General features: G+C 44.7%; 1 protein-coding gene across 1 annotated transcript; it reads right to left on the reverse strand.

Moving 5' to 3' along the window:
* Positions 1-25378, reverse strand: LOC139733778 (cell division cycle protein 16 homolog). Its single transcript, XM_071644582.1, has 16 exons — positions 25239-25378; positions 23865-23919; positions 22632-22729; positions 22020-22058; positions 20729-20869; positions 17928-18087; positions 9793-9887; positions 8526-8659; positions 8125-8204; positions 7580-7700; positions 6601-6726; positions 5548-5700; positions 4866-4991; positions 1869-2004; positions 1086-1176; positions 1-270 (listed from the first exon to the last, which is right to left on the reverse strand). Exons 1-16 carry the CDS (start codon positions 25287-25289, stop codon positions 140-142), a joined length of 1737 nt encoding a protein of 578 aa, XP_071500683.1. The 5' UTR covers positions 25290-25378; the 3' UTR covers positions 1-139.
* Between the last annotated feature and the right edge of the window lie 1150 nt (positions 25379-26528).

Raw genomic sequence — 26528 nt, forward strand, 5'->3', positions numbered from 1 at the left:
AGATATCTCTCTGCAGAAATCCTCTTCTGTATTTATATCAAATCGCTGCTAAAGTCCTCGCGCACAGTTACATTCGAGTCTTTGGTGGTTTGGTCATATCAGCGTAAAAAAAAAAGAATCGTCATCGAGGATCTCGTCGTCATGACAACAGGGAGGTGTCCTCCTCATCCATTTCGATCTCCATGTCCAGACTGGAGTTGGACTTCTCCGTCGTGGCAACCACCTCTTCCTTAACGACGACCTCCAGGTCAGGAACGGTTTCACCCCCTCCTACATCAATACACAATATGGAAGTCCCGTCATTACCAAAGATGTCAAATGCTGAAAATAAGTCATACTGCAGCTACATCATATATCAACAGACAGTTTTGCATGTTTTATGTACCTACTCTCTCTCTCTCTCTTTTGAAAATAATTTTTTTTTTTTTTCACAAACCTCACAGAATGGCTGACAAACAAATTGCAAAATGGGCCATGTCATGATGACCGGCACTGCCCAATTGGCAGACTACGCTCTCATCATTACTTTCGTCTCACTTTGGTCAAACAACAAGCAGAAATGCTGTTTTGTTTGGCTCACTCTTATTTAAGAGGAATCTATCGCAAATACACGTGTGGATTCAGAGAATCGTAGCTCTACTGGGACATCACTGATGTAGTCTTCTGACCAGGCAATGATGGTACATGAATTCAACTAATACTTAAAAGATTCAGAATTTTTGAACAGACTGTCCAATCTCTCTTAGACGACACTATTGTGTACTACCAATAATCCAACACTCACTGCATCCACATAAAAATTCTTTAAAAATTTGCATTTATTTCCTGTTACAGTGATAAAAAGTGCTGCGGTCATATTGCACAATTGTAAAGTAACAATCTTCATGATATTAATCTGAAACAATTCTTACACAATTCTCTGTAATTTCAACTTTCGAAGCAAGCCATCAATTCAAAAGTTACCAACTCTTTTTCTGTGTTCCTTCAGTAAAAGTGGGGCCTGTTATGGGGTGAATACTTGTCAAATGAGGTTGATTCAGAATAGATTAACAATATATATCTGAATAAAAAGCAGGGATACAGACCTTCACACGGCGACATTTCTCCAATGTACTGTTCTATGCTGTGTGTCAGCATCGTCACAGAAAACGTGTCGTCACGACCAACACCAAGAGCCTGCAAGATGAGAATGGAGAAGAGAAAGTAAGAATGTTAGACAAGGAGAAAGATAGGCAGAAAGAAGAAAAACAGAAAGAAAGGAAGGCAGAGTGTTTATGTAAACACCCACCATCATCATGACTATCTTTATATTGCTCATTATACCTCTCACATCACATCTATGAGCTAGTTGAGAAAATAAAAACTATGTAATACTACTAGTTTAGTTACCACCTGCTTCTTCACGCACAACAGGAAATATCTACCGCCTGGTGCTATATTCTATGGGGCCATAGGTCGGATGAAATATGGCACCAGATCGTAGACATTTCTCATATTATGCAAGAACAAGCAAGGGGCAATAATTTCATGTCTTAGTGTAATCTCATTAGCAAATTTTCTATGAAAACATAGACCCTCAATTCATATTTCAGAAACTTTGGTCTACCCACCACTTGTGCTTTCTTGTCTTTTTTTCATATAAACTAACTGCTGCAGCACAGTGTGCTGCTAGCTAGTAGTAAATTGTAATATCTTAAGTGCGCAGCTGTGAGGCGCGCAAATGAACAGCATAAGCAATGTGTAAACATGAAATGTAATAAGGGCAATGACCTCATTCCCGATATAAGGGATATATTGCGTGGTAGATTGACCAATCAGAAAATAGAATTCACCATCACTTAAAGGAAAAAAGTTACGTTTCTAGTCACCTTGTGAAAGTAGTCAATGGCCCTGGAGAACTGCCCCGTGAGCGCGTAGACGTAGCCGATGGCCGAGAACGTGGAGGGGTTCTGGGGGCTCAGGACCAGGGCCTGTCTGTGGCAGTCCAGGGCCTTCTCGTACTTCCTACCGAGGGGAGAAGAGAGAGAGAGAGAGATAAGAGGAATCAAAGTTTGACCTGTGAGACTACATGTAGCTCTGAAAGTATCTGATGTTGGAAGACATGATTGTCACAGTGACCAATGAAATTTGAAACTTGGCATCCACACGGAATAGCCAATATTAAAGACCTAATAAAATGCTTGCAAAATGTTTTAATATGCAAAAGAAATGTAAAATATATGTCATGATTATCAGTGTAAATATGTTGTCAGTGTCGTTCCGGTTTTTATCGCTTCTAGAAACTCCCCCAAATATCACATTTTTGGAGGACCCCGTTGCAGCTTTTGAGAAAAAGATAGTCACGTGACCAACACCCCTGAACCCATTGATGACGTATAAGCACGGAGTTGTGCTCAGTTAGCAGACGCCGCTCAGCACAAGTAATAGTACTCAGATTACTAGCTTGGTACAAGCGCGTACACGTTAGCTAGCCCGGCCAGGCCCGGGCCCCGCGGGATGTGCGCTCCCGGTCGACCCACTGACTGTCGACATGTACGCATTAGTACCACGTACATTATCACTAAGTTAGCTTGCACAAATACCTGGTACCTCGAGCATAATGTCTTCCCCTATATGGGTAAACTTCGACATTGATGATGATGATGATGATGAAGACTGCAGCTCTGACGATAGCGGAGAAGAAGAGGAGGCACATGAAGTTGAAGGGAAATTAGAAGATGGGGAGGGAGAGGCAGCCGATGAACCAGAACGTTATCGTGGGGCTGCACCTTACCGATATGAACCAGCTGCATCTCACCCACTGCCAGTGCAAGAGCGTATGAACATGGCACCAAGTCCGAGAATTGTAGACCTCATGGAAACGATCGCCTGGGAAATACAGAGTGGTATGTCTGGTATGCCCCCATATAGTTTACCTTTATAATACTGTATTCTACATGACTGACATTGTAAGTTGTAACACTGTTTGTCTAGTAAGTAGTAGAAGAACAGACCCAGCTCGCTCACAAAGTGAGCGGCTACTCAGGCCGCAGCAAGCGGTCCGAGCGTCCCGGCCGTGGCCTGGCCCGTCGGCCGGCGCTAACAAGTTAAACTACAGTACTAGTAGTCTAGTAGTAGATCGAGTATCAGTCTACTAGTTCTAGTAGTAGTAGTCTACTAGTACTACTACTAGTAGTAGTACTATTACCACTAGGTCTAGTAGACTAGTAAGTAGTATTAAATAGCAGAATCTTTGGTAGTAGTACAGAGGCTACACTCTATTAAAGGGGGATATGTTACAGGGTGGGTCGTGGCTCAAAAAAAAAAAAAAAAAAGGCCTAACCAGTTTCCCATGGTCAGTTTGTGCAATATTTGTTATCAGTAATTTAGATGCGCCATTTTCTATAAGTAAAACGATACCAAGAATGATCATCAATTTTGGTCAAGTAGTTTTTGTTTTATGCTACAAATCATACTGTGGAAGGAATTAAGCCCCAACGCCGTGCTTATCTACCGATGAACGCCACGGTGGGGCTGAATTCACCAGTAGGTCTAGGCCTATAAAGCAGGCGAGTCGCCGTAGTATTAGTACAGACACGCAGTGGTGGTGGGGCTATCGTGAAATAGGCCCCACCGCAGTGCGCATGCACCGTACCCGTGCGTTTATAGCAAGCAAGGGTAGGTCCTCCTAGGCTTTAGGGTTAGGTAGGGTTGTATTTATGGTTAAATTGGCCGTTAAATTAGCCGAGGGACATATTAGGAAGTCATTTTCGCCGCATTCACGAGTATTGACTGTGGAAGGCAGCCCCACTGCCGTGCTTACCTATCGATGAACGCCACACGGTGGGGCTGCATTCACGAGTATTTAAACAGGCAAGTCGCCGTAGTATTAGTACAGACACGCAGTGGTGGGGCCCATTTCACGAGTTTGCCGAAAATAATGGATATCCAAGCGTACCACAGTTGTAATCTGTATTATTGGCAGTATTAAATCCGATACAATTCATTAAACATTCTTTTGTCTAAAGGCTTAGCCAATGACAATAGTGCAGCGCAGCACCTGCTATGCGCTCGCTAGCTCGCTCCCCCGCCAGCACTTAGCCGCCGGCCGGCTGTCGCTGCGCTGCGCTAGCATAGCCTTGCTAGCTCGCTGGCTATGGCTAGCTAGCTAGGCTGGTCGGACAATCAATATCGACGACTCCGTTCTTAGACGTCATCACAATTTAGAAATGATAGTGCGCCGCATGCGGCGAAAGTATAGAAAGTTTTCCAAAACCGAGGAAACTGCATCCATTATGTTAACAAATATAGAACAAAATTCAGAACAGTAAAAAACCCTGAACAACCATAGAATTACTTAGAATTTAACATTTAATATTGTTACATCATTGAGAAAAAAATGTCTAAACCATTTTATTAGGTCTTTAATAAATTTGCATTTTTTTATGGGGGGGGGGGTTTCAAAAAAATTGGAAACTTTTCACATTGGGGTGAATTTTCACGCAAGTACAGGAGCCATTATTGTTCACAATTCACATGCATGAAACATGTATAGCTACTATTCAATCTATTTTGTGTGTCCGTATCAATGCAAAAATAATTACCATGGTAATAATGGCATACATTTACATCTTATACGAGGAACATGAAGTATGTGTATATAATATACATAAAATACAAATATATTGTACTTAAATCTGCATCATTTAACAATGTTATTTTGTGACATCAACAAGAAAGGCCAAGAGAGAGAGAAAAAAAAACAACAACAGCAAACAAACAAGCCTCGGGTTAAAGTCACCACTGGCAAAGAAAGACCTGTTAAATAGCACAAAACCCACAACAAAATTAATATCTAAATCTCCAAATGTATATGATATATTTACTTGAGTTTCCTATAAACGTGTCCCAGGTTGTTGAGTAGTGGCTCCCACTTGTCGGTCACTGTCTGGCTACTAATGTTCTGGACGATGGTCAAGGCTTGGTTGAAGTGGGTTGCAGCAGTCTCCCAGCTATGGATTAATGGTTGGTAAATCAGTCAAATTATGTCTTCAAATATTTATCACAAAAGAAATAATCTTATATTGCTTCTGTAATCATAACGTCTATAATAACAATCAAAATGATAATAAAAATAATTCTGATGACGATACTGATGGTGAACAATAATAGTAACAAGAACAACAATAATAATACCATATATAACAGAGAGATGATATGAACAAAATGAAAAGAAAAAGAAAAACTAAAATTTGTCAAATTGAGATAAATACCTTAATCCTTATGAAGGTGTTGCAAATTTGAGGATCAATTCTACAAATAGCAATCAAGAGGCTTTTGCTTTAATTCGGCGAGTATGATAAACAATCATATAACACCAAAATAGGGCTTGCATGAAAGAGAAATGTTTAATCTACCCTATAAAAATCTAGTATAGAAAGATAAAATCCTAGTTACAGAATTACAACAGGAAGATACAGCATTCAAATCACAAGAATGTGGCTTCTTGGAGTTGAGGGGTTAAACATTAAAGAAATCATTAGACTGTTGGAGTAGAGGCCTACTTACTCCCCATTGTGGAACGCCACCACCCCCATCTCATGCAGGACGAAGGGGTCGTTGCAGGCGATGCCGAGAGCCTGATTGAAGAACTTGTCGGCGAGCTTGAAGTTCCTGGTCAGCCCGTACTCCAGACCGACATAGAGGAGAGGCAGATGGCAGCTGGAAGGGAAATATGTGAGTGAGGAAGAGGGTGGAGGCTTTCAAAGCAGAGGCCAAGTTGACAAACACGAACGAACGACAGCAACAAAAAGACGTAAGACTCCCCTTCCCTTTGTCATGAAAAATAAGAAATTCTGAGACATCACTGTGAAAGAGCAGTGGACCCCCCCCCCCCAAAAAAAAAAACAACAACAACAACAAAAAAACAAAAACAACAACAACAACAACAACAACACATTAATTGCAATGAAATTGAAATGTTGATTAATCCCATACTGGCAGTATTATTTGACTTAAAGTTGCAACTCAACTTCATGTTCAAGTTGACATGAATACATACGGTAAGTTCAGATGAACCAAATGAAAGAAGTTTCAACAAAATGGGCCCTAGAATTCTCATAAAGGAGACAATACATTTTTGGGTTTTGTCACCCACGGTTCTTATGTTTCAAAGTACAACTTGCTGTTACTTCTAGTGCCATGATACGAATTCCATCAATTGCATTAAACATACAAATAAACAAACACACAATAAACCAAATCAAATCAAAACTATGACTGAAGGTGATTAACACCCCCACTCCAGCAGCTCAGACTGCCATGAGAAAGAATTAAAAGCAATTGCTAGAATATTGTCCTCTGTGATGACCAAATAATGCTTGGGAAACAGAATCGAAGAAAGTGGATGTGTTTTTTTTTTTTCTTCTCCTTCTTCTTCTTCTTCTTGGCTTTAGTTACTGCCTTTTGACAAGATACATGTATGTTCTCTTAAAATCAAGAGCAACAAAACAATCAAACTCCGCACCACGGAAACAAATAAATTGAAACCTCATACGATCATACGAAAGCAAACAGACACAAATAACAACAGAGAAGACCATAGAGGGTCACGTGACCCACCCTTTCATGAGTCTGGAGGCCGTAAAGTACGCTGCCATGGCTTGGTCGTGTTCCCCCTCAGCTGCAAACGAGTGACCAAAGGCAAGCCACGCTGGACCGTACAGGCGGTCAATCGCTGTGGCTTTGCTGCAAGAGTAACCATAAAAAAAAAAAACAGGAAAAAAAAAATCAAATGAAAGTCTTTGAAAGCATTTTGTACAGTAAAACGAGGAATGTTCGCATGCATTTTAATTTTGCGAATTTCACGAAGCAAGATACGCGAAATTAAAATGCCCACGAAAGTTCTTGTCTACAAGATATGCATTCAATGTTAGAGGCAACTCATGAAAATTTCATGCCGTGAGAAAGGCTGTTGGCTCCTATTTGTGAAAATTTCATGCCACAGAAATTTCAATTTCAATTTCCATTTTATTTTCGTATTTCTCGATGGAAAATACATAAAATATGATAAAATATAATCATACATAATGTCTAATTTGGATATATTAAAAAAAAATGCAAACAATAAAAGTACAAGACTGCTATAGAGAAATACGATGGAAATATTGTTTTACAGTAGTTTCCAGGAATTTTTCATTGTTGTTGATCTACGACAGTTATGGTAACCTGTAAACGTCTGAGCTGCTGCACAAAATATATAATTATGTATGTACATGTGTGTGTGCATATACAGTGTAATAATATATGGCTACATAGCGACTAAATCTCCCAGTTTACCCTCTTTCTATCTGTCTATTCGTTTATCCATTCGTCTATTTATATGTTCGTTCTTTTGTCTGTTTATCTGTCTACATATATCAGTGTTTAAATGGATGACATGTTTGTGTGTGCACAGGCATAGTGTGAGTGTTCATGCCTGCACACAGTGAGGAGAACTCTCATATTGGTTCTGCTCGATTGAAAGAGAGAGCTGCATGATTTAAGTCACACATCTTTTTTTCTTCTTTTTTTAAAAGTGTGTGTGAGATTATTTGGATACCTGAGGAATCTCCTCGCTGGTTCGTTCTTCCCCACGATGTAGTAGTAGCATCCGACGGCAAACCATGAGACGGCTTTGTCTGGATGTAAGTCCACTAACCTGTGGGCCAGATAGAACAATTCTGGAAAAAAACAGAAAGAAAGAAGACCAATGGCAGATGAACACAGTAGGAAGCTTCAATCTTGATACAACCATGGACACCATACATGGGCTTTTCAATGAATTTCTCATCTTTTTTACATTTCTCTGTCTTCTTTTCTATAATCTATCTGTTTGCAAAAGAAGTTACAAGCACCCCAAGTCTTGGGAGATTTAGTCTTGCAAACTGTAGTGCATCGAAACACTCAATTCTTTGCATTGATCTGCTCTCTAATTACTCTCATTTTCACAAAATAAGGTTTCTACTGACAACCGTGCATTAGCTTTCACGGCACAGAGATGCTAAACTACTGCTGGGTGTACGCAAGTGTCTTATCGTTCATGCGACTGATGGTGCCACACGACAAAAGGCAGTCTCCCAAGAGATGAAAGAATCCCAAACGTACCATTGGATAGTCTGAGCTCTACCAGCGTTGCCACGTGAACGGGAAGACATCTTTCGTGAAACGGGTCCGACTCCAACACACTGCATTGTTAGAAGACCACAGGCAAGGCTTGAGTGCTATGTAATGCATTACAAAGTGTCTCAAACTAACAGATACTATTGAGTCACTAGGAGTGGACCAATTTGCTACAATATCCTAATTCCTATGCAACAAGGGTTGCTCATCACAACCTCAGGGCTTGCATGTGTCTTGCCTAATGTAGCAACAGCAAATTAAATAATACCAACATTCAGTTGTTGAGCATACATTTAGTACAAGTAGGTAACTGAAAAGATTATCATTAGATCCTAACGGATAAATATTTATGAACTGGAATACAATGATATGAGCTTCATAATGACCTGCGAGTTATCTTGTAGCTGGTCCTGAAGTCACAGTTGTAGTAGTGCCTCTCTGCCGTGTTGGTCTGGACGTCCAGGTTGTTGGCGAGACTCAGGAGGCAGTCTGGCAATTTGTTCTCTACAGGCTTGTCGTACTGAGCGGAAGACAGCAGTAGCAACCATTTCATGAAGACAGACACTTATCATGAATGCAGAACGTACGTAGTTTAAACGACACATTTGGAATCTTGCAGCTGTGCAGGCTAAATAGTACGTGCCAAGAGTTGAACAGCTCAGTTTTGTTGTCGTTGCAATGTATTTTTTCGTTGAATTCTAAATGGATTGCGAAAGATCTGTGTATGTCCCCTTGTGGAAAATAGTAACTGAGACTGAAGTGAAACAAAACAAAACAAATCTGAAAATTGGTGCACAATGAGGAAAATTTCACACAATTTTCTGTGTGGTACACTACTCTCTTCTTGTACTAATAAGCCAAAGGATACTGACGATATTCTGTCTGAAAGAGTACGGACAAAACCTCAACATTTAAAGTCATATGTGATCATCTGAAGTGGATACAAAGTGACAATCCATCTTACAATTGTTGCTAAATGTGTGTATTTTATTTCAGAACAGCATACAATTATTACCTCCGCCAAGGGAGGAGGTTATGTTTTCGTTACCGTTGGTTTGTTCGTTCGTTCGTTCGTTTGTCTGTGCGCAAAATAACTCAAAAAGTAGATAACAGATTGGGATGAAACTTGCAGGAAAGGTTGAGAATGACACAAGTAACAAACAATTAACTTTTGGTAGTGATCCGAGAATTTTTGGGGAATTTATGAAGGATTTTTGATATTTTGGCAGGTAGGGTCAATGAACTTGGGAGTTCAGGCTGCGCGTATTTGAGGTTTGCATGTGCGCACTAAAGTGCGTGCTCTAGTTTCTGCTAGGGTGAGGCGCGCTGTGCAGCTGAGGGTTTATGACGTAACAAAGGCTTCTATTGGGAAATCGGAAAACTTTCAGCACACTGATATAAACACTTTCAGCATGCTATAGTATAAGTACGTATGGGTGGAAATCACTGATATCTCTATGGAAGAACAAGATCAGTGATGGAAATGAGCTGCATGCTTGGCGGAGGTCTGCGCTCTCGGAGTGCTTCTCTAGTTTTTTATTTGATACCTATCTAAAATTGTGGTACCTCAGAGAAATCTGCCTGTGCATGTCACAGACTGTATAAGGGTTACTTCAGACGAAGACACATAGCCAAGTAGGCAAGCCAATATACCTTCTTGAGTATACTCTGGTAGAGACTTCTGAGAAACTCCTGTTCTTCCGTCGGACACTGCTCAGTGATGGGCAGTGCTTGCAGGAGGTCCCTCTCTGATCCGAAACAAACAAACAAACAAACAAATGCACAATCATACCACACAAACCATGAGGATCAGGCGTGATCCTCTTATCTACGAGGTACATCGACCACCTATCTGTTATAGTATGCTATTATCCCGATAATTGCCCTAACATCGAACAAAGAAACTTTTACACAGTAAGCCTACCTTACACCGCCCGTGTCCCCCAGGCCGCACGCACGTCCGCCCGTACGCACGTAACCAGTCACCCGCCATGACTCTTCCTCCAGTTCCACACAACCAGGTCACCCGCAAACGGGACACACAGTCAAGTCGCGCCGCGAGGCGAGGGGAAGGAGGGGGGGACACAGATAGGTGGTCGATGTACCTCGTAGATAAGAGGATCACGCCTGATCCTCATGATCTACATCAGTACATCTGACCACCTATCTGTTATAGTATGCTAGACCGACACGGACTAACAAGGGAGGCTTGGCTGTAAGGCGGTGTAATCAACGGGACTTCGCCGCTGACAAAAGGGCAGCCCTAGAGAAGGAGGGCACAGCAGCGGGAACGTCCCGCAGATAGAAAGAAATGAAAGAATTGGGAGAACGCCAATAGGCTGCTCTTTGGATCTCCTCAACCGACACTCCTGCGAATAAGGCCCAGGAGGCGCTGATCCCGCGAGTGTCATGAGCGCGAGGCGCTACCCCCGGGGAGAGAGCCTCTGAGCCAGCCGCTTTGATAGCAGCAACAATCCACTTCGATATGGTGTCTTTAGAGGCAGCAGAGAAGGGCTCCTTAGTCACTACAAAGAGTTGATCCCCGGAGCGTCGGTCCTTGGTACGGGCGCAGTAATATTTCAGGGCCCGTACCGGACACCAGACTTTGTCCTCTGCGACAGAGGAATGAGCGGCCAGAGGTTGGATGAAGATCTCAACCGGACTGGAGGCTGCTGTCTGATTTTTGGCCACATACGAAGGGCTAGGGATTAGCCTCACACCAGCCCGTTCCCACCGTATGTGGCCCTGCAGGGTAGGCAAAGCATGCAGCGCACTACGGCGCTGCCCAGATGCGATAGCCAAGAGAAAAACCATTTTGATGGTTAAATCCCTAAGGGAGGCTTCGGCCAAGGGTTCGAAAGGCGACCTGGCAAGCGCCTCTAGCACACGGGGAAGGCTCCAGGAAGGGAGCAATCTCCTCGTCGGGGGGCGTTCCAAGAAAAAGGCGCGAAGTAAGCCTGAGAGGGCGGGGGCAGTGGATATAGTGGACCCATCCTCGAAGCCAGTATGCACTGCCGCGATGGCGGAGCGATACCCCCTAATGGTAGAGATGGTTAAGCCTCTGTCAAAGAGGGAAACCAAAAAGTCCGCCACATCTCTTAGAGGGGCTGAACGGGGATCCACCCCGTGAGATTGGCACCAGGAATAGTATCCAGCCAAACGGGAATTGTAAGCCTCCCGGGTGGATTCTCTCCGGCTGCGGGCAACGAGTGAAGCAACTCGTTCTGACAAGCCCGCCTGAGTACCGGATTCCCTGATAAGGGCCAGGCAATCAGGTGGAGAGAGCTCGGTCGGGGATGTAGAGCTCCCGACACCGGCTGCGCTATTAGATCTGGGCGAGCTGGAAGGAGCCTTGGGCTCCCCACCAGTAGGTTTGTGAGCTCTAGGAACCAAGACCTCCTTGGCCACCAGGGGGCTATAAGGAGGATGGTAGCCTGGTCCCGCCTGATCTTGCGCAGGACGCGGGGAATGAGGGGGAAGGGTGGGAACGCATAGCCTCTGAGTCCCTTCCACTGGAAGGAGAAGGCGTCCAGCCGCCAGGCTGCGGGGTCCTGCACTCTCGTGCAGTACCTGGGTAGCTGAGCATTCAGCTCCGAGGCGAGGAGATCCACCTCCAGTGGTGGCATCTGATTCACCAGTCGGCTCATGATATGCGGGTCGAGTCTCCACTCGGAGGGGAGGACCCGGCCTCGGGACAGGAAGTCCGCAATGAGGTTGTCCCTGCCCGGTATATACGAGGCCATGGGAAAAATCCCCCTGCGCCTGCACCATCTCCACAGTGTGGCAGCGAGGGCGTTCAAGCGTGGGGAATGCGTGCCGCCCTGCTTGTTGATGTATGCCGCCACTGTGACATTGTCTGTGCGGATCAACACAGTCTGGTTTTGGAGTAGAGGTAAGAAGTGGTGGAGGCTCAGGATAACCGCTTGAAACTCCAGCACATTGATGTGGGGGAGGGTAGCCGAAAGGCACCAGTCCCCATAGGCATGGAGCCCCTGACAGTGACCGCCCCAACCCTTGTGGGATGCATCGGTAGTCACTGTGAGCGAGGGATGGGGGGGGGCTGCAGAGGGCTGCCCCTGCTCAGAAACTCCGGGCAACACCATCGCCTGAATAACAGGTGGGTGGCCGGGGGCAGGGGAACCATTTTCGTCAAGGGGTCCCGAGACGGATGGAAATGACTGAGCAGATGGATCTGCAGGGGGCGCATGTGCAGTCGACAGTCCGGCAGCACATCGACCAGGCTCGCCAGATATCCTAGGAACTGAAGGAAGGATCTGGCAGGGACTCGTCGCTGCCGTCTGAAACGGCGGGCGGCGGATATGATCGTAGACACCCGAGCTGGGCTGGGGCGCGCCAGCTGACGGGGGATGTCTATCACTGCACCCAGGAAGGTTGGGCGTTGTGTGGGCACGAGCTCCGACTTCTCCCAATTTATGAGAAACCCGAGAGACTGTACTGTTCTCAGCAGAAATGACAACTGGTGAGAGAGCAGGGTCTGGGAGCTGGCTGCTAACAGCCAATCGTCGAGGTAGCAAAATATCCTCAGACCCTGTTGCCTGAGGAAGGCTGCTACACACGCGACGAGCCTGGTGAATAGGCGTGGTGCGGGTTTCAGGCCGAAAGGCAGGGCGCGGAAGCGGAACACGTTCCCCTCGAAGGAGAAACCCAGCAGGTCCCTGGATGCTGGTGCTATCGGGACGTGGAGGTAAGCATCCTTGAGATCTATGGACACTGTCCAATCTCCCGGTCTGAGGCAAGGGAGTATGGACGCCAATGTCTCCATTCGAAAATGTTCCGTACGGATGTGCCTGTTTATTCTCTTGAGGTTGAGAATGAGGCGAAAGCTCCCCGAGCGCTTGGGAACCAGAAAGGTAGGGGAAAGGGATAACCGCAGGTGGTCGCGGATCCGTTCCACTGCCCCCTTCGCTAAGAGGGCGGCGATCTCGGCCGCCATGCCTCTGTGTCTGAGGGGAGGCAAGCGAGGGGGGGAAAGACGGATGACGCCTCCGGGTAAGGGAGTGGCGAGCTCGATGGAGAAGCCACCGCCTACAACGGAGAGCACGAAGGCGTCGTCCGTAATGGCCGCCCAGGCCGGCTGGAAGGCCTGAAGGCGGCCGCCCACCCCGGCTGGGGGGGCCTGAAGCGCTCGGGGCAAGGAGTCAAAAGCCGCCGCGGCCCCTGGCGGCCGGGCGGGTTGATCCTCGCTGTCTGTCTCTACCCCTGTGACTGCGGCGCCCGCGGCCGGAGCGGCGGGGCGGCTTAGGGGGAGGCAAGGTGACCGTTACGCGGGGGGGTCCCGCCGAGGGGCGAGCGGCCCCGCGGGGTCGGGGGGCTCGTGGTTGGACGGATCTGAGCTGCGTGGCCAATTCACGGGCCTGTTGGCACCTAGCTAACTCATCCCTGATCCGAGGGGCAAACTGACCTGAGAACAGAAAGGGGCCCTCGCAGGGCATGTCAGCGGTCAGCTGAACCCGCTGTCTAGCTGAAAAACCCAGTGCTTCTAGAGCCAGGTTCCTGCGACGACGAGTCGTGTACAAGGCTGCACGGGTAGACTGTTTCCACAGTTGTTCCGAGATAGACATAAGCAGTGCGTCGAGCAACTGCCTGTCTTCTGGAGAGACCCGCAGGTCGTCTGCTTGTACGGCCAAATTGGTCAGAGCACCCGCGTACGCTGCCAGACGCATCGTGGATCTGGCCAAGATGGACATATGCGTCCACCTCTTGTCTTCCTCAAGAAAGGAGCGTCTGCGTAGGGGGTTGACCTTCCCCACGTAATCGCCTAGAGCAAGCAGCTCGGGGGATAGCGTCTCTGGGGACAGAAAACGGGCCATGTCGCCCGGTTGAAAAGTGAACGCTCTTCTCAAACCAGGAGGGCCACCCCTGGGGGACGGTTCACGAGCGATGCGCCCGTACTCATCCTTGAAGTCGGCTGTGAGTGGAATGCCGGGATGAGTACCCGATCCCCCCCGGAAGAGTCGGGACGCCTGGGGCTGTTGCTCCGCAGGGTCCGGGCGGACCGTATAAAACTCTTCCAGGTAGCGGAGGAGCAAGGCTTCCGCCTCCTCACTGAGGTGTTTCAAACCAGGCGGGGCCTCGGTCCCAATCAGGGAGGGCGCCGCCGATGAGGTGGACCTAGACTCCCACTCTGAAGAGGGGTCAGACTCTGAGGCAGGTACCCCGAGTTGATCAGAGAGGGGTGGGAAAGGGGGAGGCGCTAGTGCTGGGGAGAAAGTCTCCGCTGGCAGTGCGCTATCGTCCAACAAGGAACGGGCCGTCAGGCCCGAGGCAGGGCGTGGGATAGGGGGCGGTAAGAGCAGACCACCAGTAGAGGTAGCTACCGCAGCCTGACTGACAGCGGCCGGGGCCGGGCGATGCAGTCGAAGGCTCTCTGCCTGAGAGGGGAAAGTTTCCTCCCCGGGCGGAGCCCCTAGTGCCGCGGGAGCACGGCTCGTGCCGGCTATGAGCTCCCCGCGTGGCGGCAGTGGGGCCATGGGCACTGAAGAAGCAGCGGTCGATTCGGCCGGAAGGCCGGGGAGCGACCAGCCTCGGCTCTCTGCGAAGCGGCTGAACACCTCAAAGAGTTCAGCTTCACTAGGCTGAGCCTTAGGAGCCTTCTTCTTCTTTTTGCCCGAGGTTTTGGACTTCTTGGAAGAGGGAGAGGCAGAAGGGGCCGTGGAAGGCCTTTTCTTAGCCTTCTTCTTCCTCTTCAGAGTCCCAAGGGACGAGCTTAAGGGCTGTCCGGCCGGTGGGGTGCCGGTCGAGGACGCCGCCGAAAGCTGCCAGTCCCGAGCGGGAGGCTCAACCGGCGCCGCCCGAGCGGACGGGCCGGGGAGGGTCCCAGTGGTGGTAGGTGCCGGCTTGCTAGGAGCGCGGGCAGTTACCAACCTAGGGCCATGCACCCTGGGGTGCTGGCCGAGTCGGAGGGAGGAGGGGGCCCGCGTGGTGGGCAGCCGGGGCGGACCCGCAGCTGGCGCACCACCGCTCCCGAACCCCGCCGCCGCCGGCCTGAGAGAGCCGGGTGGTGGGGAACGGGCGGGGCCGAGGCTGGACGCCGCTGCAGCCGCAGGGCTGCGAGCAGGCGGGGTGGGGGCGGCTCGCATGAGCGAAGGCGCTCGTGGCGGCACCCCACCGCTCTCTGTCACCATGGGCCGGCTAGGGCCGGGGGACGAGAGGCCAGCCAAACTCCGGTCAGGTCGCCAAGGACGACCACCCTCCTCCCCTGAATCACTTCCCTCAGAAGCGAGAATCTCAAGGGGCGGATCGGCGGAGCCGGATCCGAGCCCCTCCGGTTCAGGGACCGGCAAAGAGACTCCCTCCGCGAGGGGGTTCCGAGCAGAAAGCTCTGAGTCCGTCGGCCGTGCGGCCCCGGACGGAACCAGGGCCGGAGCCCTAAGTATGGGGGGGGGTGGGAGGATAGCCAAGCCTCCAACGTGGCCCACAAGGGGGCTGACCAAGTGGAGCACGTGGGACAGGGACTAGATCGGGTGCACGTGCGATGCAAAGCGCAAACTGGATGTGCGTCCCAATCTGGAATGGCCCGGCGACAAGAAGTGCATCTAAGAGTCATCCTGTATAAAAGAGAAGAGGACTCAGTGAGCAACAACATAAAGAAAATGTAGACATGAATAAACATACAAGTATCTTTACAAGAAAGTGTATGTTAAAACAAGGGACTCAAAAACCAAGTCAAAGTAGGCTTAAAAGCGTACAAGACAAGGGGCGGGAATTGGGCCGAGCTGGGCCGACAAAATTATCGTTGAAGGCTCAGCATAAAATACCCAAGAGACAGTAAACAAACATGAAACATGTGCGAAAAGGGTGAGAAAAACACCCAATCGAAATATAAAAGAAGCCCCAGAGGCGCGCCATAGGCGTGGGCCACCTCAATAAAGGCCTAAGGGGGGCACGACACACATGAAACATGCACGGAACCGAGTCTGGGGACGAAAACCCAAAGACAAGGTGCAATTAAGTCCCAAAGGGCTAGCCATAAGGTCTACAAACCATAATAAGGACCCTAATGGCGTGCCATACGACTACAAGTTGAGTAAATATGGCCAAAGGGCTTGCCATAGGTCAACGATCGGTAATAATGACGCTAATGGCGTGCCATAGCCCAAGCATGGCGAAGACGGCCACCCACGGCCAGCCATAGGCTAACTACGGTAACGAGATACTAACTCACGGCGTAGAGCCTACGAAGAAACCTCGATGTTTCTAACACCTTCAAAAAGGTCAAAAAACACCAAAACACTCCCGAGAAGGTATAAAAGCATGAACGGGAGGAGGAAAAAACATAAAAGGAACGACAAAAAGCCGAACCGAGGTAGGCTAAGACGAGAAAGGGGGAAAAAATCCGCCAGTGCGTGGCGAGAAGCGAGGCACGGTGCACACACCATACAAACGTATGGGGCAGCGCGAAACAAAACCGCGGAGGTTTGGATCGAAATAAAATTCACGATTTCGCCCCTTTCTCGGTAACAAATGATGACAAAAACGATCTACAAATGTGATACAACAATCAAGGAGCAAAAATAAGGAAAGATATTGCCTGATTGCTGGGGGATCCCGCTGATGCAGTCGGGTTATCACGAGAGATCGAAAACACGTCTAAACGCGATGGTGGGCGAACAGGGAAGAGGAAGAGTCATGGCGGGTGACTGGTTACGTGCGTACGGGCGGACGTGCGTGCGGCCTGGGGGACACGGGCGGTGTAAGGTAGGCTTACTGTGTAAAAGTTTCTTTGTTCGATGTTAGGGCAATTATCGGGATAATAGCATACTATAACAGATAGGTGGTCAGATGTACTGATGTAGATAAGACAGTCTGTCTCATAGCATTCCTCGAAGAGCATTAATACAGGGCATTCAGAATGATGAAGTTTTTACACTGCAGGCCTAATCTCAAATATCGCACTTTAATATCTTTCTAGCCTAATTCTACACTCTGGATATTTTGTTATGACAGTGCAGAAAATTTCATCTACCTAGTAATAGAGCAAAGAGTGCACAAGTTGGAGTACCTAAATTAGAAACGAAACCGATGTCAACTGATTGGTGTGTTTACAAAGTGTCACTGAAATTGTCCCATCAACTCTAAGAAACCATGTTTCTATCATTTAGTGCTGTATCTTTTAAACACACTCCTGTAAATTATACAATTCACTGTCACTGTTTTGTAAGGTAAAATTGAAAAAAAAATCTTTGTTTGTGTTCTTTGTTGATGCTTGTTCATATATGATATTTTTTTTCTTTATTGCTAAGTCTGAAATTAATTCTTAATTGGCAACATATTCTGGAGGATAAGAGTTCCTCTTTCTCTCAATTTGTTTTTTTTTTTTGTAAATATCTTGCTGATTTTGTGCAGATATAATGAATTTAACCTGTTGAATCTATTTTTTCCCCCTCTGAAATAAGGTAAATAGGGAAATTCAGAGTTGCCAATTTCACCATGTTAAAAAAAAAAAAATTGCAGTTAAATACCCCCCAGGGCTTGAGGGGTTAAATTAATTGAGGAGTTTATGTCAGGAACTCAACAGGACTTGAAGGCACTCTCTACAGCTACACTTGTATGACCCGGTGTAGGATTACAACCAGGTTTTCATACAAGCTCGTACAGTTGCAGCCTACCATAGCTTCAAGTCCCACAGCAGCAAGACACAGTTAGAAGTTGATTAGTTGTTAACATGGCAGTTACAATCACTCTCACACATTTCTAAATGAAACTGACATGGAAGTACAGGACAAAAGAGAGTGATTTGCAAGAAATATACGAGCAAGAGATTGCACCTTCATCTGCCGTGAGCATCTGGTGTTTGACGAGGAGTTCGAAGGCCTCGTAGCAGTGGACGTCGAGGATCAGCGCCTGGCGGTAGCACTCCGCAGCCTGGACCCGGTTCTCCAGGGCTTCATAGATCTGTCCTTTCAGCAGCGCTATCGAGCTCTCAACCTGCCTCAGGAAATACCACAGAAAGTGTTTCTATCACTGAAAGAGCAGTATTGCTGTGTCGAGATGAATGGGAGAAAGATAACAGTTTTCTCTCTGGTAACACATTTTCTGCTACTCTTTAAGAAACAAATACCAAGATTGTGAGCCTCTAGTTGTTTTTATGAAAATGGTAATCACTTCGACTTTGAGTAATTGTGAACCTTTACCCTGAAGACTATGACCACTGGTGGACTCTACCATGATGGCTTTCGAAAGAATACATGGGAAAAACCCCAACACAAACACAAATACTGAAAGAAAACCATGATGCATCCGTATCACTGACAATGTCACAGCATAGTGTCTGTTCCTGTCGCAACCTGGGTGTAATGCTAGACTGTAATATGATTATGTCTCATCAAGTTTCTAGCATTTGTAGATCTGTAAGATACCAACTTCACAATATCGGCTTCATTAGAAAATATTTGAACCGATCTTCTACTGAAAAATTAGTCCATGCTTTGATATCCTCTAGGTTTGATTTTGGAAACTGCGTCTTATTTAACTTACCACAAACTCAGCTCTCCATGCTACAGAGGCTTCAAAGTGCGGCAGCACGCATCATTACGCTATCCACGAAGCACACTCACATCACCCCTATTTTGAGATCACTTCATTGGTTACAAGTCAAAGATCGCATTATTTTTAAGATTTTACTTCTGACTTTCCATTGCATTCAGGGCACTGCTCCTCAGTATAACATTGACTTACTCCATAATTACATCCCTGCTAGATCTCTACGCTCATCCAACTCCGGTTCTCTTATAATTCCAAGATTCACTACAATATGGGGCACACGTGCCTTTGGCCATGCTGCTCCCACCTTATGGAATAACTTACCTTCAGCCATAAAAAATTGTTCTTCATCAGATTCCTTTAAAAGCAGTCTAAAAACTTACCTGTTTAAGGCCTCCTTTTGATTACCTATTATTTTGAATTTTGTATGTTCTTTATCTCCTTCACTTTCTCTTCCTTCCGCACCTAGAGCACTCTACAGAGTGGATTTGGCGTTATATAAATCATATCAATTATTATTATCATTCCTCATACAGTTGTTGACCAAAGACAGGTGCACATATCTACTCCTAACCACTGACAGCAATCACATTGTGCTTTTCATGATATTGCCAAAGATTGCTATCGTGCATAGGTCTGTTTACAGCCGCATTCAAATGCTCAAAAGCAAACTGAACCAAACCAAACCATACCATGCCAGATTAGGAGAGTTCAAGTGCTCTGTGGAGATAGCGTACTGTAAAAGTGGATATTTTCTCGCGACTAATTTTTCGCGCTCGGCGCAGTAAGGAGAGTTTCGCGTGTTTTTAATTCCGCGGTATCAAGACATCAACTACAGGAATATATGGCAAGCAAAAATATTCGCGTGCTTTTATTTTCGCGCTAATTTCTGATTGCCCGAAATGCGCGAAAATTTAAACACCGCGAAAATGTCCACTTTTAGAGTAGTGTCTGTTCCTCATACAGTTGTTGACCAAAGACAGGTGCACATATCTACTCCTAACCACTGACAGCAATCACATTGTGCTTTTCATGATATTGTCAAAGATTGCTATCGTGTATAGGTCTGTTTACAGCCGCATTCAAGTGCTCAAAAGCAAACTGAACCAAACCAAACCATACCTTGCCAGATTAGGAGAGTTCAAGTGCTCTGTGGAGATAGCGTACCTCATAAAACCCACACGTTCTGTAAAGCAACAATACATTTCCCTCATGCCCCTACACTACATACAGGTGTCCCTCACAAAGAGAATCAACTCTTTGAATCATGATTTAGTGCGTGTTAAGCGCACTCTTCTCTTATCTCATGTCAACACCTGTAACGGACTACTTTGTGCTTGAGTGCTCTCTGGCACGGCACGATATGGTATGGCAGGTACCCTTTTGAAGCACATCAAGGCGTGGTCCACTTTTGGCTCATTATCGTACTGTAAAGCACACTTTGGGAGCATTCGAGCCCTCCTCTGGTGCAGGTATGGTACTGCACAGTATACAAATGACATACAGGTCCGAGTGCGTCAGTGGGAATTGTGCACATAAGGCAACTATGGAATGCTTAACCCACAAGGCGAAGCCAAGTGGGTTTAGGCTAAATTCTGTAGTTACCGTATGCACACTACTCCGACTGACGCACTATAAGACATGAGCGTCATCTGTGTTATAGAATGGGTAATTTTCTGGCAAAAAAATCAATATTTCTATCATGTTACCCAATGGCAAATTTACTGGATGCCTTTCCATTTGGCTTGCCATAGACGAAAGCCTGAAAATCATGCATCCAGTACTTCAAAACCATGCATCCAGTATTTACTGGATGCATGGAAAAAAGTGGTGGATGCATGATTTTTAGCCAATAGGCGTCTTGTACCGAGTGCGCGAACTTTTGCTACAAGTGTGCATAATCTTGCTACAAATGCGTGATAACATGCTTACCACTATGACTCAGCGTGTGGCCAGTAAAAAAATCAACACATAGGTCTCGACCAATGAGATCGCAGGATTCTCGCTACCCATTCTATAATACGCTTTGGGAGAGCGTTCAAACACACCCGATGTCATGATCAATCACCCTCTGACCATTGCTCACGTTTTCTAGAGGAATCTTGCCCTGTCCATCCTTCTGATCCTCTGCCTTGCTGTCATCGATCTTTTCCTGCAGAATGGTGATGTCGCCCCCTTCTGACCCGTCCAGAACATTCAACGCTTCCTCCCAATTTCTGACAGCTGCCTACATATTTTACACACACAAAATCAAAACAAGGTTTGCGCTTGGTTTTTAAATTTTCAAGCTGTTCGATGTTCAATTCAAAGCAAAAAGGAAAACAAACACACAAAACATAACAGAAGAAATGAAAAATAAACTACAGCAACACAACATCTAGACAGTTCACAATGAAAACTGTACAAGAAACATTCATCGGAATTAGCAAGTTTTCACATTTCCTCTTTTTTCCCTGTAAACACTCACTGATCAACATCAATATACACAAATTACATTGATAAAACCACAAATTTGTTGGAGCAGTCATTTTATAAAATATTGAAGACAATTCAAATGTATTAGCTTATCACACAGGTTTGTCATTTTGTGTCAGCATTATTCAATGTAAACTTGCAGATTCTGTTTAGATTCATGGTTAATACTGAATTTAAGATAGGGCTTTCAACAGACACTCAACCACAAAGTTGCTTTCTCAGTCTGTATGCTCCTGACTTGAGGTGTCATCATCAAAGGACAAGTTCACCTTCATAGACATGTGGGTTGAGTGAATGCAGCAATATTAGTAGAACACATCAGTGAGAGTTGGAGCAAAATCGGACAATCAGTTTAAAAGTTATGAGTTTTTGAAGTTTCTGCTCAGTCACGGCTGGACGAAAAGACTACTATAGCTTGTGATGTCACATGAGTACAATGATATAAAGAAAGAATAAAGAAAACTCAACATATTTCCATTTTTCTAGAATAACAAAAGAACACTCGACTTCTCTCTTTCAGAAGGCAGGGGGAATAATATTACCCTGAACATACGTCTGTAGCAAGTCAAAGAACTGTGCACTTTATTTAAAAAGTAAAGTTTTGTGAAATTCTCTTTTTATTTTCCTTATATAGTTGTACGCATGTGACATCATACACTGTAGTAGTCTTCTCTTAAAAACCAGCAGTGACTGCGCAGATACTTAAAATATTCGTAACTTTTGAACGGATTGTCCAATTTTCCTCAAACTTTCACTGATGTGTTCTACTAATATTGCTGCATTCTCTCAATCCTTATGTATATGAAGGTGGACTTGTACTTTAAACTGACAAGCATTGATGCTACACAGCAAAGACATTATCATACTTGTACCATACACACTGATCAATGTAGCTGACTTACCAAACACTTAGCTGCAAGGTATTTTCCAGCCTTGTGAAGCTGTCAACAGCAAACAAAGAATGGGATTTAAATTGCATCAGTTTCTCATTCATAGAAAAGTCAGATGTATGGCTTCTGCAAATATCCATTTAGGTATGTTACTCTCCTAAACTAAATCTATGAAAATATACTGAAGAATGATGAAACATCTAGTTAAAAAAGCAAAATTTGTACATCGTACCAGTATCTTTTTCTCTCTCTGCCTATCCTACGATACATTTTTATCTATCTTTCTATCAATACATCTGTAAACAATAAATCTGTGCATTCATCTATCCATCCACCCATTTCCATCCATTTATCTATATGTCCATTGGTTGATCTACCTAATACTCTGGATAGATATTTTCCTGTCTCTTCATGGAATACAGGCAGATTCTTTCAGGCTCAAAACTAAATCCCTTATGCCTGTTTCTTCTTCTTCTTCTTCTTCTTCTTCTTCTTTTTTTTTGGGGGGGGGGGGGGGGAAGGAGGGAAGATATATATGCATTTAACCCGTTCCCTACAGGAACCTGGTGGCTTGTGTATCAAGTCTATCTGGATTTCAGAATTCAGTATGGAACAGGTTAATACCTTATCAAGTCTTCTGTTCCTGATTAGATGGGCTGCTCTGTGGTATTGCCTTGTTAGGTAGAGACTCTGAGCTAACATGTACACATCTTCAGGGTCACCTGCAAGATAGAGGACGAGGGAAGTGATAATAAGTAAATGTTGTATATATGTGCAGTGCAAAGGTTCATGTCTAACCCGTTGAGGACGGTTTGATTTTGCTACTTTCCCATAGACCCTTGCCCGAATATACTCGGGACTTGTCCTCAACCACAACGGGATAAGGGCCAATGGACACAATTGATGTGTTACACTCTTTCAGGAGCATGAGCTAAAGGGAACGCAAACCTAAAGAGCAATGTGGATTGAGTGGAAGCAGTAATATTAGTAGAACACATCAGTGAAAGTTTGAGGAAAATCGTGCAATCGATGCAAAAGTTATGAATTTTTAAAGATTTGGTGTTGCAACTGCTGGGTAAGGAGACTACTAGAGGTTATGACGTATGAGTGGACTACAATATAGAGAAAATAAAAAGGGAATTCCATAAAAATTCATTTTTCATGAAAATTACACATTTCATCAACTTGATACTGACATATGTTAGGGGTAGCACTTATTCCCCCTGCTTTCTGAAAGCGGTTAGTCAAGAACTCTTTCATTTTGCTAGAAAAGTGAATTTTTGTCAAATTCCTTTTATATTTTCTTTATATTGTGGTCCTCTCATACGTCATAACCTCTAGTAGTCTCCTCATCCAGCGGTTCCAACACCAAAACTTTAAAAATTCATAACTTTTGCATCGATTGTCCGATTTTCCTCAAACTTTCACTGATGTGTTCTACTAATGTTACTGCTTTTACTCAATCCACATTGCTCTTTGAGTTTGTGTTCCCTTTAAGGGGGAATGAAACCCAAATATGATGTGGATTGAGTGAACCCAGCAAAAATAATAGAAAAAATGAACTATATGTTAAAAAGTTATGAATTTTTACGTTTTGGTAATGCCATTGCTTAATAAGAAAACTACAACAGTTTGGGAGGTCACTGCAGGATGATCTAAGAAAATCTGAAGAGACTTAAAAATATTTTCCTTTTTCTAGCATAATTAAAGAGCATTTGACTTATTACCACTTTCAGAAAACAGGGGGAATGATATAACCTTCAACAAGTCAAGGCAACATGTACTTTTCATTTTAAAAAGAAATTGTGGAATCAACATTGATAAATCAACTTTGATATATTTAAAAGTAAAACTCACCTTTTGAGAGTGTTACTGCCTTGTCTGCCCAGAACACAGCACTGTCATACTGGTGCTGTCATGATGTAAAACAAACAGGAGTAAGCAAAGCAGGCACCAGTTATTGGCCATGAAAAATTAAAGAATTGTATCATTACAATATCATTTGTACCGGTAGATGGTTCTACACCAGCAAAAAAAAAAAAAATGGCTATGCACCTACAAATGTACAGTGCTACAGTCACAAAGGTTTGAACTGAAATCTACTGAATGAATGCCATTTAATTTATCAACAAATTTTGTTCAACTTTTTTTTCTTACACTACAGCAGTAAAATATTCAGACAATAATAAACAATGTACATCAGAATAATTCTAGATGAGTTGGCCATGGGGATTCAGGGTTTTAACTTTTAGGCGAGATTGTTAGAAAACTCTTAAATATGAAATATGAAGGAGAACATACAATTCTACGAGGAATTCAAAGTTTATCTACTTGATGAAATTCAGTTTTGAAATGGTCCTAAAAGGTGGGATCCACCTTTTATTAGGACCTCTTTGTTTTTGGATATCTCAGCCATTTCAAAACCAAATTTCAACCAGTAAACTATGAATTCCTCTTAGAATTATGCTCTTTCACATTTCATATTTGTCACTACGTGGTTTCTAATTATCTCGCAAAATGTTAAAACATGAATCCCTTTCTCAGCCAGAACTTAACCATCCCTTTTCCAGCATTCACTTTAGTGTAGAAACCATATAGACTAGGCCTAATGGGCCCATGCTGTGTAAACAAAAATAACAAAATTTGACACTGTTTGAATCAAAGTCATCTATCATGTCTACCTTCCCTTCCTCGTACTTGTACCTTGCACTTGCACACAGCAATAATATATCCCATTACCTATTTCATTCAAGTAAGATACATCATGTACAAACACAAATAATGCTATAAGTCTATACGCCTAAAGATGGCCCTAAATATATAGACCTGTCTAACATTATTCATTAGTCCATCGACCACTTTATCGCTTATTGAATCGGCTTCGTGTAAATGTTAGATCTAAATTTAAAAGTAAACTTTAGCTTTGGCACTGGCAATTTGGAGTCCATTTAACAACTGTAAAAAAAAAAAAAAAAATGATAGTAACTCGTTAGAGTCTACAGCCTACAGACTCTAAAAATTGAGAGTTAGGAGCCAACATGTTTGGCATGCCTACCCGTACATGTTTACTATTTTGGCATTTGCAGTCCCAATCGAGCCTTTACACGTTGTAAACTTAGGTCCTATTTTGTTAGGAGGATTCTTTAACGTCAATACACACCTAACTGGCTACACAACAACGTTGTCAGACTCAGAGTACAAAAATACAATCAAGATCACGCATTTACTCACCTTGCTTATGTAGCTTTGGACTAAACCCCGGAATCTTTCTAGACTGCTCATCGTATATCATAGATTTTAGTTGCTATCTTCCAGTTGAAATTTAGGTTGAGACAGTTGTAGCAACATCGATACTCGGTAGTCAGCAGGTTGTGCTTGGTCCCATGTATTTATATTTGGCGGTGTGGCAGATTCCCTCGATCTACCACTACTGCAGTATCAAGTATACACACCTCGTTCAGCTAGCGCGCGATTTTTCGTCTCTCGCTCTCAAAATCACGCGCGAGCGATCGGCGATCGGAAGGGCAGTGGACAGTTGTGCGCAACTACAAGATCACTCCACTCGTACTCGAGTGCAATCCACAGAACTCTTGTGTAAGAGTTCTGTGGTGCAATCCCACTTGCAAACGTGAAATGTTATAGCGCCATCTCGCGGTATCCTATAATGCAAAAGATCAGCAAGGTGAGCTGATATTATGAGCGCCAGCTCCCTCAAAACATGTAGCAGTTTGCATTACTCACTACTCCATACCAGGCGGAGAGCAACTAATTTGAAGTACTAGATTCGAGTATTCTTTTAGGGCCTAGATACGATTATGATACAGAAGTAATCTATTTCATTTCCATCGGCGGATCCAGTACCGTTCTTTATATACGGCACTGGGCGGATCCAGAGGGGGGCGCACCTGGTCCGGGCGCGCGCCCCTCTTTATTTTTGTTAAAACAAAAGAAATAAAAAGAAAAATGGGGTCGGGGGCATGGCCCCCTTTAATTTTGTAAAGGCGCCTCCCCTTTATGGAATTCCTGGATCCGTCCTGGGAGTCCCTGATAACAGACCTTTTAAAAGGCTTTCGGAAAGTGAAACCGGTTATCGTTTGAAAAAGTGAAAATGACTTTGATCTATTTATAACTATATGTATTTTGGTGATGATCTTTTTTTTTATTCATATAAACTTCTTCACATATCCATGCAGTCAAGAATAAAATAGGAAAGAGAGCATAAGAAAATAGACGGAGGAGTATATACCACGGGGAGAAGGAACAAGAGGAGGAGGATGGTGAAAAGTAGTAGGCCTATAGTATTAGGAACCAGGTCGAAAAACCAATACAAACCAGTTAACATTTTTTATCCGTGGTCTTTACTGGTTTTAACTTGTCTTAACTTGTTTCAACTGGTGCCATTTGAAACCAGGGGGGCATTTCATCAACGAGTTCGTCGGAGTTTTCACCGACAAATTTGCTATCAGCCAATCAGATGCAAGGATTTCATTAGCTTTTAACAGTCGTCAGTGTAAATCCTTG

Source organism: Diadema antillarum, unplaced genomic scaffold (assembly GCF_040938485.1).
Source record: "Diadema antillarum isolate AM-2024a unplaced genomic scaffold, OU_Dant_1.0 seq00000491_RagTag, whole genome shotgun sequence".
Taxonomy (NCBI): Eukaryota; Metazoa; Echinodermata; class Echinoidea; order Diadematoida; family Diadematidae; genus Diadema; species Diadema antillarum.

What these genes read in the sequence shown, in the direction of transcription:
- LOC139733778 (XM_071644582.1), bottom strand. Translation starts at nt 25,289, where the DNA reads ATGAGCAGTCTAGAAAGATTCCGGGGTTTAGTCCAAAGCTACATAAGC. An exon ending in TCCAAAGCTACATAAGCAAG is followed by an intron (nt 23,920 to 25,238) that starts GTGAGTAAATGC and finishes ACATCATGACAG; the next exon opens with CACCAGTATGACAGTGCTGT. An exon ending in GTGGCGTTCCACAATGGGGA is followed by an intron (nt 4,992 to 5,547) that starts GTAAGTAGGCCT and finishes ATTAATCCATAG; the next exon opens with CTGGGAGACTGCTGCAACCC.